Source organism: Parus major, chromosome 2 (genome assembly GCF_001522545.3).
Source record: "Parus major isolate Abel chromosome 2, Parus_major1.1, whole genome shotgun sequence".
NCBI lineage: Eukaryota > Metazoa > Chordata > Aves > Passeriformes > Paridae > Parus > Parus major.
The window spans coordinates 18,514,866-18,534,867 of record NC_031769.1 but is presented as its reverse complement, the minus strand read 5'-3'; the positions used below and the strand labels follow the sequence as shown (position 1 = coordinate 18,534,867).

Genomic DNA, 20,002 nt, shown 5'->3' with positions numbered 1-20,002 from the left:
GTAGGTGAGCCACACTAAAGCTCCAAATCTGAATGCAGAATCTAGGGAGGCCAGAAAGTGATCTGAAGGCCTGCCTGGAGGGGCCCCAAGCCCATCAGACTGGATGACAGAGATGTCAGAGCTTGACTGAAGGAAGAGGAGGCAAGAGGCAAAGAAGGACAGTGCAGCCAGTATACAACTGCTGGGGGAGGAAGAATTAAATGGGGAGATTACAGTAGCATTTTTTCAATCCCTTTAAATATACTTCTCAGTGCCTTGAGAAACCTCTTAAAAATATCTCGTTTGGGTCCTGGAAAAGCTGCTGTATAATACAAGCAACACAGGCTGTAAGAATGTCAAGAGAAGAAAGCTGGAGGAGCAGGAAAAACACAGAAAAATTATGGCTTGAATCAAAAAACAATCACAAAAGCTGACAGTTGTTTGTGAAAATATTGAAAATGGATATTTTTGCATCAAGCAATATTTAAAGATTCAGATGTTAATTCCTGCAGACCTCTGTTTTTCTTGTGGTCAAAGCCACAAGCCAGTAGTCTTCTACAAGAGAACAGGCCTCTCTATACTAGATCTTATTAGCAGACAAGTGAGAAAGAAATCAAAGCTAAAATATATAAAATCAAGGACTTCTTAGGATCTTTTTAGGATGTAGTGCCTAAATATAATCTCCAGTTTCTGCTGTCATTGTTAAGCACAATGCCCACACATAGCACTTCATGCAGCACTGAATTTGTGGAGCAGGTGAGCTCTGTGGTACATCATCTCATTCTGGTACTAAACACAGTTCAGACTTAGGAGCTTGCTGCAGTGCCATGGGGCTTGTTCTTCTGACTGCACACAAAGAATTTCCTTACTGCTGGGCACAAAAATATGTAGTTTAAACCTACTGACATTTTGTTCCCTCTGTACCGAGGTCTCATTTTCTCAAAGGATAAATTTGTCTTTATGAATACCAAATACCAGTGGGTGGCCTGCTCCTGGGATTCCAACTAATTGCTCCAAAACTGCAGAAGGTATCTGCATACTACCCCACAGTACTTCTGACACTACAACACAGACACACACACACAGGCAGGCCAAGCATATCCACACAGCACTGCTCAGCTTGCAGGTTAGCTGCTCAGAGGGTGCCCCCAGTCATGCAGCTGACTTGTATTAACCTCTGCAGCAAAATCTGAGTAAGAAATCTATGACTTCTCTTCAGCCATGCCTTCCACCCATTTCATGCTGCTTCTTTCCTTATGCCAATATTACTGTTTTCAAGGTTGCGCAATAAACAGAATTGCCGAAAGAAGATGATAAAAGAAATCATTTGGAAGAATAAAACAACTTGGCTCATTTGGTGATATCAGTTTAATGTGTCCCACACGTACCTTCATGGCAAGACGAGAGAGGTAGTCACAGCAAAACAGTATTGGAAACATGGTTGGGTTTGGTGGTGTAAGTGGGAGAAGGGATAGAAAGATGTGCTCATGCACTGGGCAGCAATTCCCTGAGCACCAAGAGCTCTGTGGTGCATGAGCTTATTCTTGCTAATTAACACACCAGAGAAAATCCAGAACCCAGTTCTGAGACAGAGCAGAAATAAGAGCATGCCATAAACATTGATAGCCTGAAACTCTTGAGTTCTTCAATGCACAGCATAGAGGGTTTCCACGAGAATTTCATGTGCCAGTAGAGATACTTTTGATAATTGTATTTTATGGGGCCACTAAGACAGGAAAGCACTTCAGTTCCTCTAGCAAATTATGGAGGGATTTTCAAATAAAACACATTCCGAGTGCTTAAGGTCCATTTTGGCAGCTCTTAAATATTTATCTTATTGAAAACTCCCGTTTACTACAGTATGTATAAAGATAGTATATTTCTATACTGACAGCATTTCAATATATAAAAGCACTACAGAACAGGGAATCAAAATTTTGTAACCAATTAAACTTCATATGAAATGCTAACACATTTCTTAGGGAGAAATTAGTATGGTAGCAACTGCATGTCACTTACCTAGGAGGAACTAATCAGTTCCATTTGTAGCTGCCATTTGTCCTCATACATTGCTCTTCTTCAAACCAATACTTGACAAGAACATAAAAATTCTAATGCAGTCCACTGTATTTACACTGAATACTCAAATAAATAAAACATGTCCCTAAGCATAATAATCTTCTTCAACTACAGGCAGAGCAGTTCCAAAATACTTCTTCATTTTATTTTGCCTTAAACTTTCTTACATGTTTTAAAAATAATTTACTTGTGCAAATGAATAAAGATGACATTTGTACATAAAATTGTCTTAAAGAAGCCAGCAATGCAATCTTCTTTATTAGTGCTGAACTCAGAGCACACCTAACCAAATTCTCATTCAAAGACAAGCAAACCAGTATCAATTAAAACAGTGGACATCCTTCACTAACTATATTTGCTTATTTAAATAAACCAAGGGTCATGGAATGTAACGATGTTCTGTTGAAGGGTTACAAATGCAGACTGAAAAAGGCAAATTAACCTTTTAAAGAGAGGCCATGTCTGAAATAAAACAGTGTTTTAGAAAACTATTTTCTGAGATCAAGCTTGACAAATAGTGCTAAATATTCTACTTAAGTTTGAAAACTCAAAGCTTTCTTAGTTAAAGCAATATCCATCTTTGAGAACTTATACTAATGGGTATGGTAGTTTTACAGAGTGTTGTTTATGAATATAATACATACATAGTGCTGGGTTTAATATTTTATTTGAATGAAGTTTAATGTTATGCAAAATAAATTGTTATGTTACATCCACTGTGACATCAACTAAAATGTGAACTAGGTTGCATAGGTTAGTACTTTGGGCAGCATGATGTTGCTCTAGTCCACCAAAGCTTAAATATTCACAGTGTAGAGGAAGAAACAGGAATTAAAGCATTTCTACTAAAATATATTTTAATAGCTGGTGTTAACTTTCTGCATAACAAAAGCCAAATTAAGATGATACATCATATGAACCAAGAGTAAGTTTATCTGTCCTTTGAAAAACAATTGTTACCTTCATAACTGTATACCCCCAAATACAGTACAGTTTTGCAAAATAACTAAAACTTTACACACTTTAAAGCAAACATAAGCCAAACTGCACAGCGGTTCATTTTTGCTTTTTATATCACACTGCAAAAACCAACAGCTGAGAGATTTTCCACATCATGCTAATCAATGTTGATACAGTCATTGCTGTCTTCCAATGGTCTAGCAATTTCTAATAGTAATATTAAATACACAATTGAAATGCTACAGTATAGCTTATTTTCCCCCCTAAAATAATAATAATTAAACAAATGTCAACAACAACTGGATTACAACTTAAGTACAATATGCAAATTCTATTTATCAGACACAAGAAGCATATGAAATTCCTTTGAATATACTGTTGTAGTGCAGGCAGTTTAGGAAATAGAGCTTTCAGGTTTTCTTTCCAAAGGAGAGATGGGGTTCCTATGGCATAAAGCTGGAGAAAATCACTAAAGCATTGCAAAATGGTTTCATCTTCTACAGCTCAATAGTACTTTGCATTTGCCAGCACATCAGTTTGGAGGACTTCTTTCAACAGCATCTTCTGTCTGTTTCAGTACATTATTTAAACATTTACTAACTAAAGCATATGCTATATTTTAAATGGAGTATTAATCAACCTAATAAAAATCTATGACTTTATACCCTGTACCACCTTCTGCCAAAGACTTGTGTATTTGTCATTTCTTTTTCATTGTACAAGATGACATGCAGTCATTGTACAATAAAAACTAGAATTATTACCTTTACCAAGTATTGGAGACCTTCCACATCCCCAAGAAACACTCGGCAGGGACACATTTGTCAAAAACATAATCCATGGGAGGTGATTCTCCATCAAATCCCAATCTGCTGAAGTAGTTTATTGTATGTCAAATGTAATCAAGAAAACCCTGTTTCATCAAGACTAAATGCTAATGTTCCATAATGAAAAATTACAACTGCAGTACCTGTACGTAGCTTTGTTTAAAAAAATTAAGATTAGCCAGGCAAGAAAGAGTAATGAAAAGCAAGGCACCCATTTGTTCTTGTATGTATGCATGAATATGCTCCATGTTGTTTTCTACATTTATACTCGTGTTAGCAAGAATTACAGCATTCTTTACAGAATTCTTTATTTCTAAAGTGGGAACACGTGGACTTCCAACCTGAACTTTGGAACAGCTTGAGAAATGCAAGTCCTTAAAAGCCCTTTCCTTTCCCCAGAAAAATCTTAACTACAGGAAGAAAGAACAGTGAGGGGAACATGCTGTGCTAAAAATGAGTATCAACTTTAAAGATGACAAGACAGCATTTAACTTTTTTTTGCCCCTATATCACACTGCACGTAACAGTCTCCCTACATATGCTTTAAAAAACGTGTGCTGGCACAATTTAGTTCATGACTTACTCTCCCTGCCTTACAAATTTTAGTTCTTATTAAAAAAAAAATTATAATTGCATTCTGATAATTTTGGGCCTTTGCATTGCTTAGAACAAAGCTGCAAAATCACACCGAAGTTTGTTTTGTATCAAAAAGCAGGAACCATTCCATATAAATATGAATTTCTAAGCATATAGGACAAAAAAGTTGACTACAAGAATAAGTAACTTAAACCAGATCTTAGTAATTCTGCTGACATACCATTCTCAAGAGAAATACAATTCACATACTGTTTTGTTTTCTTGACCTTTTATTTTTTACAAATTGCTTGAGCTGCTTTGCAAGGCTAATGAATATTCAAAATTCATAAAGGAAATTTTATTTCTATTGTTCAGCATAACATAGTTCTCTAATGTCACCAAATGCTCATTTTCTGATTAACTTCTATATGTAAAGTATTCAACACAGAAAGCTGTCTCCTCATTTAGGAAGAATTATTGTATATTTACAGGTAGAGACTCTGTTTTATAAGTCCCTAAAAATTGCAACTTGATGCCATGAGAATGTCTATTCTCTATATTTCTTTTTTATTCTTATTTGGTTAGCAAACTGACATCTTGTTTTTATTGTTGTCAGCATTACACAGCTAATAGAGCAGCACAGCAGTGACAGCCAACTGTGCCTCAGGCATCATCTGAAAAATTTGCCAGCCAGCAGAAGATGAAATTCCTCTCCTCGCTGTTGATGGCCAGTGATGAAAACCAGCACAGAAGCAAACTGCTTGTTTCAGAGCTTCTAGCTCAGCATACCACATCAGCCTTTAAAAAAGCCATTTGACCTGCTGGTTTCATGTGGGTGTCACCAGTAATGCACATGAGTCTGCTGCAAGAGCAGCTCCTTATGCAAAACTTGCAGGAGTTTTAAATCACAGCAGTCAACTATATAAATTGCATATTTACAGTCACAGAACTCTGCTTTCAAAACACATTTTTTGAAGTTAGAGACTCCTGGACAGCTTTAGCCTGAAATTAGGCTGCTGACAAGAAAGCACAGGTAATTCCACAGTCATGGACATTTTTTAATTTATTCTTTTTTATGCAGTCATTCCATTCTGCTTGGCAGCTGGTATCATCCCTGTGTTAGCAAGACCCAAAATAAAATTGCATAAGCTTTCCAGTTCTTTGGGAATTGTATGCAAAAACTGTCTGCAGAAATAGAACTTGCAGGTATTTGCATTGACAACTTTCAGTTGACATCATTGAAATGTCACATTCACAAATCCATCCTGCCTTCCTTATTTATTTTTTAAACAGTTATTTCAGGGTTGCCTACTATGTGAGATGAGAAATATAAAATTGTCTAAAAGCTCCATATAAAATTCTACTTTAAAAATTTTAGAAATGAAAGAAAGCCAGTGCAGACTAAATATTCTGAGGGCTACTCCGAACTTAACTTCTTAGCACATGGCTGAACTCCACAAATTATTTGATCAGAAAAACGTTTTCTTCCTTACACATCTCTGCATCCACATGAATAATCTCTCACATGGATCTTTAACTCTTTTGTCCTTCCTTCCACAATTTCTCCCTGTGAGGGAATGCAGCCCCCAGTCAAAGCAAAACCAAGTTGCCTGTGACCCAAGCCTGCTGACAAAATCCCTCTTACAGATCCACTGTGTCACCAGCTCTCAGATCCTCTGCCAGCCTCACATCTGAGACCTGGATCTCTCAATTCTGGCCCTAAGTTAACAGACACCAAATAGCACATGTGAAGGTTTGTCAGCAGAATATTTTTACTGTTTTCAACAGATGGCTAAACTGAAACATAATGGCATAGGGTATGCTGGATTTTGCTTAGTTAGCTTTCCCTTTGAAGTCAGTTATGAGAAAGATTAAGTCACTAAAAGAAAACATAATTCTTAAAGAAAACATAATTCTTCTCCATATTTAATCATTTGGCAAGCGTACAACCCACCGTAGGATCACCAAGAATTTGGGAGCAAACTGAAGCCATTGATCTGAGATGCACTACAAGAACCAGAGCTCTCCTCCGCTGCCGGACGGAGGCACGAGTGTTTCTGCAGCAGGGGGAGGCACACAGCTCATCAGCAAAGCAGCCATTAAGCAAGATAGCTGTGGTGAGAACGGGATGTGACTGCAGGCTCTGTGGGACTGCACAGCACCGGGGGTATTTATTTACAGCACTACAGGTAAAGGAGCTAACATGAAGTATTGGTTGTACGTTGCCCTAATGGAAGTTTCTATTTAGATGCTAAGTACTATTACACGGAAACAGAAGAGTTGACAGGTTTTATATTTTAGATAGTCTTTGCAAGGAATCTTCTGCAGAAAAGATACTGAAGAACCATGGATCCAGACCTGGATAAAACGGATGGATTAGGATGGAAGCAAAGCTAATAGATCACTTGGAAACAAAAAAATGGGTAATCCAAGAATAAATGTGGATATGCCGGAGTCAGGAAATTTTTTACTGTCAAAATAGACATATTTACTGTAAGGCTGCTGGGCAGTAGGGGATTTTATTTGTGGGTTTTTTTTACTGACATGTTACTTGTCTTTAATTCAAATGACTGAATTATCTACTCAACGTATTAATTTTTATTAGGAAGCTAACTGCTTAAACATTTAACATTTCCCTAAGAATCTGAAGATATGTTCAAACTCAATGTGTTAACCTCCTGTGACTTCAGAGTGCCATAAGAAATGAACCAATTTTATGGTTATAACATCTTTGAGGTGTAAGGAAAAGGCATTACCCTTTTAAAGTTAATTGACCGAAGTCTTTATAGGACTGGCAGCACCAGGCTTCCATACATGTTTTTCATTTTGAGAGAGCACTATTATAAGCAATGCTGTTTTCAAAGCTCTGAACTTGTTGTGGATTATTTATTTTTTCTTTAAAGGACTCTAAAATGGATTCTGAGTGAGAATGCAAACTGTTATAGCAGTGATAAAGTAATGATCATGAACTCTTAAAAGATTCTTCTGATTTTTTTTTCTAAAAGGTTAGATTTTAAGTAAATCATAACAAAGCTCAAAGGACTAGAGACAAAAATTAGTTAACAAACTCAATATAATTTGCTGGAAGCATTCCTGTTTTCCCAGTTCTCTGAACAGTACCATACATCCAGCCATCATCAATTGGTTGCACATTGATGATATAATCACCATCCCTGAAGGAAACTTCATCTTCATCTTGAGCGCTGTAGTCATACATAGCTCTGTATGTTCTCTGTTGAAGAAAAGAAAACAAGACTGTAACGTCTCAAGTCTAGACTTGAGATTCCTTGGTTCCTTCTCTTGCACAAAGAAGAAGAAAATGGAAGGAAAAAAGAATAGAGGGAGCAAAGCAGTGAGAGAAATCAGAAGTTACTGTTGAAAAGGAACAGTATGTCCTTCTAAATCCTGTCAAATATACAGTGAATACAGGCCCTTGTTCTGATTAGCAAAATAATTATTCTGTTAATTCACATTGTCTTATGGCTTCAAACAAACAGATTTCAAGCCATTCACTGCATATTGACATATTCTAGCTGTTGTCTCATTAATTCACTAGTAACAGTTCATTACATCCAGCCAGGCTAGCTCTGCTTCTGCTCCCTATTAGCATGATTCACAAATAGCTTCTCCTGTCCCTTCACTACAAAAAGAAACACAGTCTTCATCCAGGCCATTAACTTTTTCATCTCACTGAATGTCCTTCATTCCATTATGATTTTACCTGAATTAAGGATTATGAATGCATTATTACCTAAAGGAAGAACAAGATTTTAAAAAGTCTATAAAAATAATTTCAATGAATACATGTCTTTTCAAATTCAGACAAAATCTAGCACATGAAATCCCATCATTAGCTAAGAGAAATTTCTTTACAACCCTGCCCACTATAAGACAAGCTTTCAGGTTTTTTTCTTTATTTTTCTAAACAAAGCATTTATTTTCACTCAACCAATAAAATGCCATTATTTACTGGAATTCAAAGTGGATTTTCAAAGTCAGGAAGAACAGATTCCCCTTTTATCTTAGCAGCCGAATAAAACTAGCTCATTTTAAAATTCCCAAGAGTGCTTTCTTTTCCATACCCTGGCTCTTGACAGAAGTCAAAAGCAGTTCAAGCATCACTGATAATATCCAATTTCCCTTCCAGTAATTTTTGCTATATTACCATATGTAGCTGAATTTTTCTAGTACAGTAATTTAAAAAGAAAAAAGGTAGAAACAGTCAGTGTGTGAGTTCACGCCTAGTACTATTGTCTGAGCCTTTTAAAAGACAACAAACTTCTCTGCTCAAGAAAACATCTCTGGATTAGTTTTAGTTCATATCATACATATGCGGGCTTGAGTGTTTTTAGTGAAACTATTCTTTAAAAAAGTGGAGATTGCTCCACGTGGAGTGAGCAGGCCATTTGTCACATGTCGGAAATATGGAATTTTTCAATCCAAACTCTATAGGGCAGCTCATCATTACTGCTCCCATGCTAGAAATGGACTTTTAGTCTTGTCTCTACCTTTATCACTGGTAGAGCAAATTAAACAGGGCAGAGAAATCAGCTCCAGTTTAAACAGAGGGAAAATGGAGACCATTGGAGACCACGTTTCCTGGTAAGTCTACCCTGAACTGCACCTGAGTCGTGTGCTCTCTGACTGTTCTCTGCCATGCCTCGTTGTTTTGCTGACCTACAGGCTGTGACCAAGAGCAGCTTTCAACCAGAGGTTATGTGCTCTCCTCGTGGCTCCTTAATGTCTTCCAAGTGTGCATGGAACTCAATGAAAACAAGGATCTTTTTTTTTTTATGCAATACATGACAGTAAATAATTGCTTGGGTTCTATTATCACCAAAAATACCATAAATATTCATAAAGTAGATAACTAGCAGTCAAAAGGCTCTCTGCCTTTCAGAATCTTATTTTTTTTCCAACTATTTCAACTGATCTCACTGCTGAGCCTTGAAACTAACTCCAAAAAAGCAGTGAAAAATATGCTATTACAACAAACTCAGCAGCAGTTAGACCTTTAAGCAATTTATTTCAAAAGAGGGTTGGTTCATTTAAGAAAAATGGTAGCAAGTCTATACCTAGTATAAGGCAGTAAATGGATTTTGCCTAGAGCCATGCCTATAGGTCTCCCTTAAATGGGAAAAGGCTGGGGAAGAGATTCAATGTTTTATTAAACTAACATGAAATTGGAAAAATAGAGAGGTTTTGCTCACTCAGAAGGATTCTCACTCTTCCTTAGAGCACCATGGCAAAAGGACATGCTGCTGCTGTCTCCTGAAGACAGCTTGACTTACATCACTGTGGTGCACAGTTGTGAAGACAAGCCTGCAATTTCAAACTTTAAAAGAATTTATTAGGGACCTAAATGCTGCTGAGAAACCTAAATTTATGGCCTTAACACCTAATTAGGTGCTAAATGGCTGTCAGGAGAAATCTCCATAATAATCCTGTTAGCATTTAATGCCTAATTATCACTGCAGAGTGTAGTCTGGGCTATATAATCGAGAATTACAATGCCTAAAGGACTCAAAGCAGGGATTTTTAAAATGCATTTCAGTGAATTATTCCTCTGTCAGTAGTGATTTTAGCGGGTACAAAGCTACACGAGGGTGTAAGTTTGGAGTTCTGTAAAAGAGTCAAAACTCACTTATCTCCCACCTCCTCAAAGGTCTGTCTCACACCCACTGCTAAGACAGAACAGTAAGTCTTGCCCATGTGAAGAACTGAAATCCAGCTATTATATTCTCAGCTCTCCAGCCAGTTCTGGGCTGGCAGGTGTGTATTTCCACTTCACCCCCAATTCATACCTGTTCTATGGATGGCTCCTTGCAAAGAGCAGTAACTTGCAGCGTCCTACACATACAGCAGCTATTAGGGAAAGCCTACTTGCAGCATAGGTTTTGTTTTCCTACCACTCTTGCATATCAAACAATGTGGAAACATCCATTATTTTCCAAAGAGGAAAACGGCCTTCAGAGCTCTCTGTTACGAAACACTTTGTGCCCTGAGCAACAATTTAATTCACCCATTATGTAGAACTGCTCACAGAAAGCAAGGAAAAGTTAAGAATCAGAAAATAATTCTATTTATCTGGGAAAAAAAAACTATCCAAAGATCGTGTCAGGATCATGTCTATTACAAAAGAGAGCTCAAAATTAAATAAACCAGATTTTGAAAATTTAGAAATTACTAAAATTTTGTTTCTCCCTATAGGAGACTAGTGAAGATGATTATAATATGAACTTGTGCCTTTTGGGGGCAGATTTGATAACAATACAACAACTCAGTTGAAAGTAGTGAATGTACAACAGCAGCTGATTCTGCAATCATCTCCACCCTGATATAACCCATGGGATATTAATCACTTTTGCCCTAGAGATGTCCTGGCAAAACTCAGGCACTGATGAATGACTTTATCAGCTTCACTGCTTTCAGTTAAGCCTCAAAAACTGCTCAGGCTTTGAGGTCACTATTCTATGATTCCTTTCCTCCAAACTCCTTCCCCTGGAAGGAAAGATTTCTCGTATTTCCTCCCTCTGTTACTAGCCAGACAATACTGCATCTCTGGCAGTACTGCCCCAAGCCCAGACCTGAACAGGCAGCTGAAAGCAGTGAACCTGAGCATTGTGTTTGTCACATCTCCTACAGCATGTCCACACCCCATTTTAAAAGCACTCCAAGACTGTCATCAACCTTCACTCTGTGCCAACTGCTGCATTTAAACACATCCCCAGCCAGAGGCTTCCCCCAAAAACACTCTGAGACCACTCTGTGGTGTCTGAATAGCTAAGTGAAACATCCAGTGCACCTGGACAAGCTGCAAAGGCTAATGAAAATATTCTGGTCTTAAGATGGGAAGACCAGGAAACCTGGCAGGTTTCTAACAGCATTTGAGATGCCTCTTTTGGAATAGAACCATCACCCTGGGGTGGTAAGATCACACTCTGTCTTCCTCCCCAGACTGGCAAGTTAGCAGTCAGCACCAGGCCAGCAGTCCTTGATTTCCTCTCTGGAAATTCTTGGGGTTTATTTTCTAAAGGGAAATCCACTCAGTTTTTAACAACACCAGAATCAGTTCAAAATCATGATGTTTGCTGTTTTCATTTTTTTCCCATGACAAAATATTATCACTTATAATGATGTCAAGTGAAAACAGTTCCACAACAGGGAAAATAAACCTGTTGGAATAAGTCAGTCTTACTTTTAAAATCCTTTAACACTCCCTTTTCCTATTACCTTCACATTCCCAGTTCTGGAAACAGAGGCAAATGATGATTCTCAAGATGACTGAACTGTTTCAACAGCCTGTCAGGTAAGTGACTGGGACACAGAGGTATCAGGAAATAGTGATCATCTCTCTGCCCACAGAGCTGCCAAGGCTGGTAAGTGCATTTTGACATTTGCAGGCATCTCCATTTTCTGTCTGCTGGATTTGAGGGCTGTTTGCTTTGCTCCCCAATGACTAGCAAATCTGCTGGGAGAGCCCAGGCTTCCAGGTCTCCTACTTCTTGGATTTTGTCTCTTTTGGAAAACAGCCAGGTCCCAAAGTGCCTTGTAATATCCTTGGGAATCGATGGTTGATTCCACTATCAGCTGTCTCACAGCTGTCATGCAGGTGTCCAAAGAGTTTCTCAGGTTATTGACTCACTCAATGATGCACATATCTGGATCCCAGACTTTCCAGCAAGTTAGCCCACTCAGCCCCAGACAGCTGAGAATCTGGCAAGCATGAAAGTACTCACACCACACAGAAAGTCATGACCTTTACAATATAAAATGTCATGGAGTTTTATAAAAAAAACACAAGTTTCACCTCATCTTAGAAACAGTTTTTTTCAGCTCAGCAAGCTCAAAGTTTGATTCATAATTAAATATTTATTCATCTCTAAAAAAGGTGACAGAGGTAATAAAATACATCTATTCAAAATAGTTCAAAATTCAAAATAATAATATTTTTAAGGTAAAAAGTGGCTGGATCTGAACTAGGAAATCTCTAGGCAGCGATATGATTTTAAAAATATGATAACCATTAAAACTGAAATTTTTATATAGGGAGTCTAAAAAATAACTTAATTTCCTAAAAAAAACCCAGCTGAGTACCATTCAGCTCTCCTTCCATGACCAGTTACTTTGAAAATGAAATATTCACTCCAGCTTTACATTCCCATCCACCACAGTTAAGAACTTCATGAGGTGGCCGTGGTTTCATGATAAAGCTTTTTCTCAGTTGCCCACCAGGGTAACTAAATCTGCATCATACACAGGTCAGTGCACGACTGTTGTGTGGAATTAGAAAGGGCACAGCAATCTGGAGATTACAAGCAGAAGTAATACAGGTAGGCACAAAACCTGTTAGCACAAAATCAGCACATCAAAAAAGTTGAAACTAATTTAAACCAACAGGGTGATCTTAAGAGATCACTGTTTTTTGTCCAGTGCTAGGAGCATGAATTCATCACAGAGCGTAACATCAAAATTCAACCTGTAAAACACTGTCCAAGCATCTCCCACTTGTTTTAAGTAGGTAAAGAATTCAATTATTTCTCTGCTTTATGAATATCATACCTTTTTTTTTTAATGCATTCAGACATGAAAGTTCTTACCACTGTTCATAGTCACTTAAATCTTTTTCATACATGAGGACTACCAGTTACATTTATGATAAAGATGGTCAAATAGGTGAACTATAGAACTATAGGGGTTCGATTCAGTCATCTTTAAGAGATTTTGCAATAGCTGATGATGGTGCTTACCAAACAAAATTCTCCTTTAAATTCAATACTCACCAGACTTGCTGAATGAGGCTGTGAATGCATGGACCTCATGGATGACATACTGGTCTGGTGCATGTATCCATATCCTTGAGTCTGGCTTTGTTGATACGCCCCAGGGAGAACAGGGGCTGCATTAAAAAAATACACACACACACATTAATGCATATTTAAGAACAGCCATTGTCTAGAAACTGTCGACTATTTGTACTATTCCTCCATACAAAACAGTTCAGAATTATTTCCATACAGAACATAAGGCTTTTTAAAGGTTGATTTGCACATTAATGTGCAATATATCCACAAACATTATCATGGTTAGTTGGAAGGAAAAGTTTTACGTACCATTAGAAGTTTAATCATTAAAAGGTTTATGAAAGCTTAAGGCACCACTAACTCAGTTTTGGTACTGACATAGATTAAGCACTAAATATATGCCCCATAAGCTGAAATCTTTAAGGAATGAATGGTGAAAAAAAAGCTAATACAGTTTTGAAATGGTTCACTAAAAATTCACTGTAATTAATTCTTCACTCATGGCAAACTAACTCTTATTTACTGGACTATGAACAAAGAAAGATTGTGATTCACAGGAAGAGGCAGAACTTGTAAAAGTGAGCCCACAGTCGAGTTTCTTAGTTTATTCTGATTCTATCAACATTCTTAGTCCAACACAGAGAGATCAATGATACTTATATATTTCCAAGTCTGCCTTATTCAGTATTTTCCTCTCACCACATAATTGTTCCATTTCTTTAGTGCATATTTTATTCACATTTTAACAATTCTGCATGCTAATCAGTAATATATTAACTTTTATTGTATCAAGAGCTGGTGAAAGCATGAGTACAACCAACAGAGATCCCTAACTACTGCTTATAAGAAAAGCATTCACAAACTTTCCACATCTGCCCAAACATCTTACTTTGGCAACAGAATGAAATAGAATGTGTTAAAAACATTGATCAAAAAACAGTGAGAAATAAGCCCAGCATAAATGACTACTTTCCTAGAAAGGCCAGAAAGTATTTTGAAAGCAAAATAAAAGTACTGAATTGGTTTTTTAAACAAAAAGATTAAAGGTTGGTCACCACATTATTTGTGCATATTTTACAAGACTCAGGCTCTCCGAGAATAAAGATTTCTGGCTTGTATGAAGGTTATTAGCCCATCTCCACTGTTATTTGCCAGAATTTTACTAGCTCAATGGGGAATCCATAGCTACACTGAAAAACAAAAGCATTTTCTGCTGATACTTTTCAAGTGGTCTATTTAGTTGATAGTCTATCTCCTCTTCCAAAAGCTGTCTTTTGGTCAAAGGAGATGGAGCTTATGCAACATATGATTAAAATTCTTTAAACATAGAGTCATTCAGCAGCCCAGCACTCCCTGGAATGGATCTCTTGAGCTTGTTGGGAAGTAAGAACCACTTCTGCAGCAACTATCATACATAGATTCAAAAAGGAGCAAATCTAATGTAAGATTTAATGGGGTTCACAGTGTGTGAAAGGATCCAGGACTTGTAAAATGAAAGAATACATGGGAAAAGCAGGAAAACCCATTAAAAATATATATTTATGATAAGTATTCATATTTACACTTGTATTACTCCATAATTCTCTCCTTCTTAAGTTGTCAGGACAAGAAATGCATGCAAAAAAAAAAACAGATTACTGAAAAAATTTTTGCTCAACTATTTCAGAAAGAAAAGTCAACCTTGTGCTTTCAGCAAGTTGTTTTACCAATCCTACTTCTCCAGCTAACAAAATCATTGATTTCAACAAACATACTTCTTAAAACTTCCATTTAGTTTTAGTTAGCATATTCAACTGCACTAAGTGTGTAATTACAATTTGGGATGCTACACTTTGCTCTGCTATACTTGAAAAGATAACTAACACAATATATAAACTAGGGATTTTCTGACTTAGAAAACATGATTCAAACTATTTTAATGGATAGATTGTTTTGCTAAATGAGGCAAATTCAAGTGATACGCAGTCAGATTCAATATTGGAACATGATGAATAATGGATGTTTTAGAAGGGCCAAGTTCATTCTAATGACATATAAGTAGAAAGACATCTTAAAGCAGTTCAATCATCAGAGAATTGCCACTCATTAACATGTTCACAGGATTATCATGCATTATGTGAATAGTCCTAAGCAGTTCATCAAATAATTTATGTTTCAGTGTTGTTACAAGCTATTTCCACATGAGCAGATGTGGTCCTTTATGAGAAAATAGAGAAAAACATAATTTAATCAAAGGTTCTGCGATCAAACTGGAATGAATACATTTTGTTTAATTCACCACCAGCAAGAATGCAGGCCAGTTTGTCAAAGCCAACAGTCTCATCTCCTCACACCAGCAGGAAAGTACCTCTATGGGTTGAAAACTAAGCACAGCTAGCAGGAGGAGTACCTTCAGCCAAAACTGGCTACTGATCAGCCAGCCTGCCCTGCAGCAACAAAGGACTGGTAGCTCTTCCCTGGTCCTTGGCAGGGTCAGACACCCTGAGAGTCCCTTTCTTCTTCCCAAGAGAAGCAGAGGCTAGTAGGAACCTTTTGTTCTTGATTCCTTCTCCCCAAAAGAGGTCTTTCTCATTTGATATCAATCATCCCTTGTCAGCATAAGGCAGCAAACCCACTGAGGTCAACTTCACTGTAACCTCCAAGTCAACTGGCTTATTTTGGGGAGCATAACCCACAGCTCCTGCCTCTCCGACAGCTGCAGGTCTGAAACGTGCTTTATTCTTTAGCTATCAGGCTCTCAAAGCTGAGAGAATTCTGTCAAGCAGTCTCAACAAAGCTGATTGCTACTTTACCTGCAATGATGGGAAACAAGTTCACAAAATAAAGAATTACTTACAAAGCATTAGAAATTTTGGCAAGTGATAGAAACTGTAGTATTAGAAGAAGATTTTATACAAACAAAAAGAAGGACTAGCTTTGTTATTTATCTTCTAAATAAATGACTATTTATTTAGGTATCATATATGTGAGCATAAATATCAGCATATAATAGTGTTGAAGACAATTGATTAATTCCATGTGGTCTGGGGGTTTTTTTCCATTAAAAGAATACTGCAGTATTCTGCAAAAACTTCAAAATTTATCATGATTTTCTAACAACTTCTAACAAAAAATACTGAAGAAACTTCCAGATGATTGTCAATTTGGAAGACTATTTGGGAATCATATAAATAAGCAGAATAATGAAGAGACAGTGTCTGAGCTGTGTTTCTGGTGACATACATATAATTCAAGGTGAGATTAAATGATGGAGAGAAAGAGTTTGACTTTTTCATCATCATCACACATAGTTAACTGCAATCTTTTGGCTCAGTCTGAACTATAAAGTTCCATAACATCATTGATTGCAGCAGCAGCAAAAGCAATGGTTTTAGCTAACCTAAGGGAACAATAAAATACAGTGGTGGAACATGAAATTCATTTAACTGAAGCCAGATTTATTGGTGATGGAGCTGAGGGCTGACCATTGCTCCCAGAAGTACAGGTGGATGTTTTTTTCTTGCATTAAGACGTTACCAGATGCACTCTGATTTATCAAAACGTACACCTTTTTTTTCTTGTCCCACTTACCAAGAAAGCCAGATATTCATTTTAAATTATCTACTTGAAGAAATTTATCATATATCTCTTACTATATCTTTACAGGCTTCCCCAGAGAAAAGAGCATGAAAAATGAATGAACATTATATAAGACAAACAGAGAGGAAGCCTCAAAGAAAAAGCAGCAGCTGAAAAAATGATAGCAAGTATCAACTCGCTGCCGCAGACAATGGCACCTTCAGAGTGTGACCAGGATATGCTTTGAGAAGAACTGGGAGAGAAAAAGGTCAAATTATGGAAACAGGAAAGGAATCCTTAAGAGAACGTTGTATAACTATGAGCTTAAAAGGAAATGTTATGCTAAAAAGAAAAATCAGGATTTAATAGGATCCTTCCTATTCCGATAATACCTCAATTCACAGTTTCACTTCTAAGACCTGGCAGCTCACAAAGAATATTGCAATTCTGCAATCATAACATGAGAGAACACAAAGTAAAAGTAAAGATTTTGTTTACTACGTGCTTAATTCTAGTGTTTGCAATACATTAGGTAAAAAGCTGTAGGCTTTCTGAGCAGCACAAAAGAGCCAGAGCATCACCATACATCTCTGTGTTACTGCCATTACAATGAGCTCACCCAAAACAGATCAAGCTGCTTATGGGAATCATGCTGATCCACATATATGGAAGTCTTTCCCCCTTTTCTCCCCTTGCTACACCTGTATTTTCCACAGGCTCCTATATTTGGCACAGGCTCCACAGACTTTCTTCAGAAAGCCTTCCCCATAGTTTTCGGTTCCTTCTTTCTTTTACTCTTCCCTTAGAAATCCTCAGCTACATCCCAGGCAACAGAAGACACAGTCTGAGTGGTGCAATCACACATGGGGAGTTGGAGAGGTCTACAGGACCTTTCTGGGGACTCAGGTCACTCCATGTGCTGTCCATGGGGACAGGTCACTGTGCCTGAACTGCACAGCCCCTTTGACACCTCCCAGCGCAACGCCTGGTAAGGAAATACAACCTTAGGAAATATGGGAAACAAAACTGTTACTGCTATGTTACAGCTGGTGAATAAAAACAACTGATACCTTTTAAAGCCTTCTCCAGAAAGTGTTAAAGAGGTTACTTTAATTACAAACTCTGGCTAGACAATTTGGGGTTTTTTTTATTTTCTATCAATTTCCTGAGATGTTGGCTGCTGCACACCATCACCCATCACTGAAATACTTAAAGTGAATGTTTTTCTCAAAGAAGCCTCTAGAAACAACGTAGTCTGTCCCAATTTAAAATCAGAGCCAAATTTTCAATTAGGTTGGGTTTCTTCAGGCCTTGTCCTGTCAATTTTTATTTTGGGATGTGGATTTTAATACACCTCTTTGAGCAACCACAAACCCTTTAATCTCTCCTCTTTATTTCCCATGCTCTTGAGGTGAGCTGAGCTCCTCAATGCATTATATATAAAAAGCTGGAGAAGCAGTTTTAAGGAGAGATTTGAAGGTTAACACATTAATTCTGCAGAAGTTCACATCCTGCTCAAGCATAAACAGCAGCATAAATGGAACATAATTGTTGTTAGCCAAGAATTTAGTAAGAGGATTAAAGGAGGCCCATATCACAGGCTAATCAGAAACAATAATCTTGACGCTTTGGCAACAAGGCAGGTTAGATTTGATGAGGGTACAATGTTAAAGAGGTATAAAGAGCAGAAAAGTAACTTGATTGTTATGACAGCTGAGCTTTTAGCAGATTTTTAAAGATGATGTGCTAAACATCATTCTCTGCTGAAGTTAAGACTGTTAGAAGAACTTGGCAGGAGTCATGAGGGGATTTGTCTCAAGGAGGTTATAGGCAGTCCACCCCTGGTGTCCACTGCATATCTGATGTTGGTTCCCCATGAGCTGGCTGAGACAGCCTAACACTTCTGCTACCCTTTCCTTCCTCTCAGCTAGCGTGTTCTGCTGTCCTGGTGAGCTCAGCCAGGGATCAGACCAAATGTCCAAGGACAGAGGCAGGACCAAGTACCCAAGGCCACAGAGAGCAGAAAACAAGGAACAGCTAGATCAGCTCAGCTGTGCAAGGTATGTTCCCCTAAGCACCTCTCTTTTGTGCAAGCTGCCTCTGAATTCAAACCACAAAGGAGCTGAGCCTCTCACAGATGCTTCCCTCCAGATGTCCCAGCATCCAGCTCCAAAGGAAGCACCCCATGTAACGCAGGTGCTCCTGTGTGCTCACATCTGGCAGGCACTGCTCAGCTATTTGCAAACCACTTGCATCCTAGGTCTCCATAATACTTGTAAAAAGTCATAGTGGAAGTTTAGAGAATATTAAGTCTAATGCAGCCAGAAAAAGCTGTTTACTTGACAGTAAAAACAGGTATCAGAGAACTTAAGATTTTAATGAGTGCGCAAGGATTGCCCAGAGAGGTTGATGTGAGGTACAGAACTCTGCAGCAACCCCAATGTACTGAGCAAGGAGATGGTCTCTAAAGAATACAGGAAAAAAAAGTCACAGAAGTAGAGAAAACAAACAGAAGGGTACAGGAATGATACAACATTAGGAAAAGTAATAATTTGACAGTGCAGAACATATTGCCAAGAATGCTCCTGTCCGAAAATGGGAGGAAAATCTTAAAAATCCCCAAGGTTCACAAAAAAAATGTTAAAAATTGGTTAAAGAAACTTGGTTTTTGCCAATCATATCAAAATACTTTTTACATACATTTTTAAAAGATATGTAATAATAATTCTTAGTCATTATTACAGTTTATGAGGCTCTTCAAAATTAAAACATATTTCAACACAAAGCTGGATTCTTTGTTTTAAAAATATCAAGCTTTAACCTTAAAAATTTCAAACTGAGAAATGTGATCCTTTTGGCATTGTCACATGTAACCCATTCCTATATAAAAGTTTGCCTTTTAAATTATCTTCTGATCAACATTGAAAAATTCCCAGCCATTTGAAAAGTTGAATTGCCCAGCATTAACTTTTCAAATAAGCTAGAAAATTAAAAAACACACTCTAAAGTGGTTATGGCTCTTATCTAATGCAGAGCTTTTTTCTAATCAGCAAGAGTAGCGCAGTCAAATTTACTGGGAGTAGTTCAGACTGTGTAAGCAATATAAGAAGCACCAACCTGAAGACTGAAGATGGTGAGACCTGATACAGAAAAGTGCTGGTTTTAGAAAAGTAGAAAACACCATGGTAAGGCATCTTGGTATTTTTTCTTGTAAAAGTA

General features: G+C 37.5%; 1 protein-coding gene across 14 annotated transcripts in view; it reads right to left on the bottom strand.

Moving 5' to 3' along the window:
• Positions 1-2,181: 2,181 nt before the first annotated feature.
• NEBL (nebulette) overlaps positions 2,182-20,002 on the bottom strand; it is a 249,119-nt gene continuing 231,298 nt past the window's right edge. For all 14 annotated transcript variants that reach the window (XM_033511643.1, XM_033511645.1, XM_015617915.3 and 11 more), the window contains 2 exons: positions 13,205-13,320; positions 2,182-7,653 (listed from right to left, as the gene is read on the bottom strand). In XM_033511643.1, the coding sequence (XP_033367534.1) occupies positions 7,477-7,653; positions 13,205-13,320 (293 nt within the window). In that variant the 3' untranslated portion in view covers positions 2,182-7,476. The remainder of the gene's footprint in view (positions 7,654-13,204; positions 13,321-20,002) is intronic.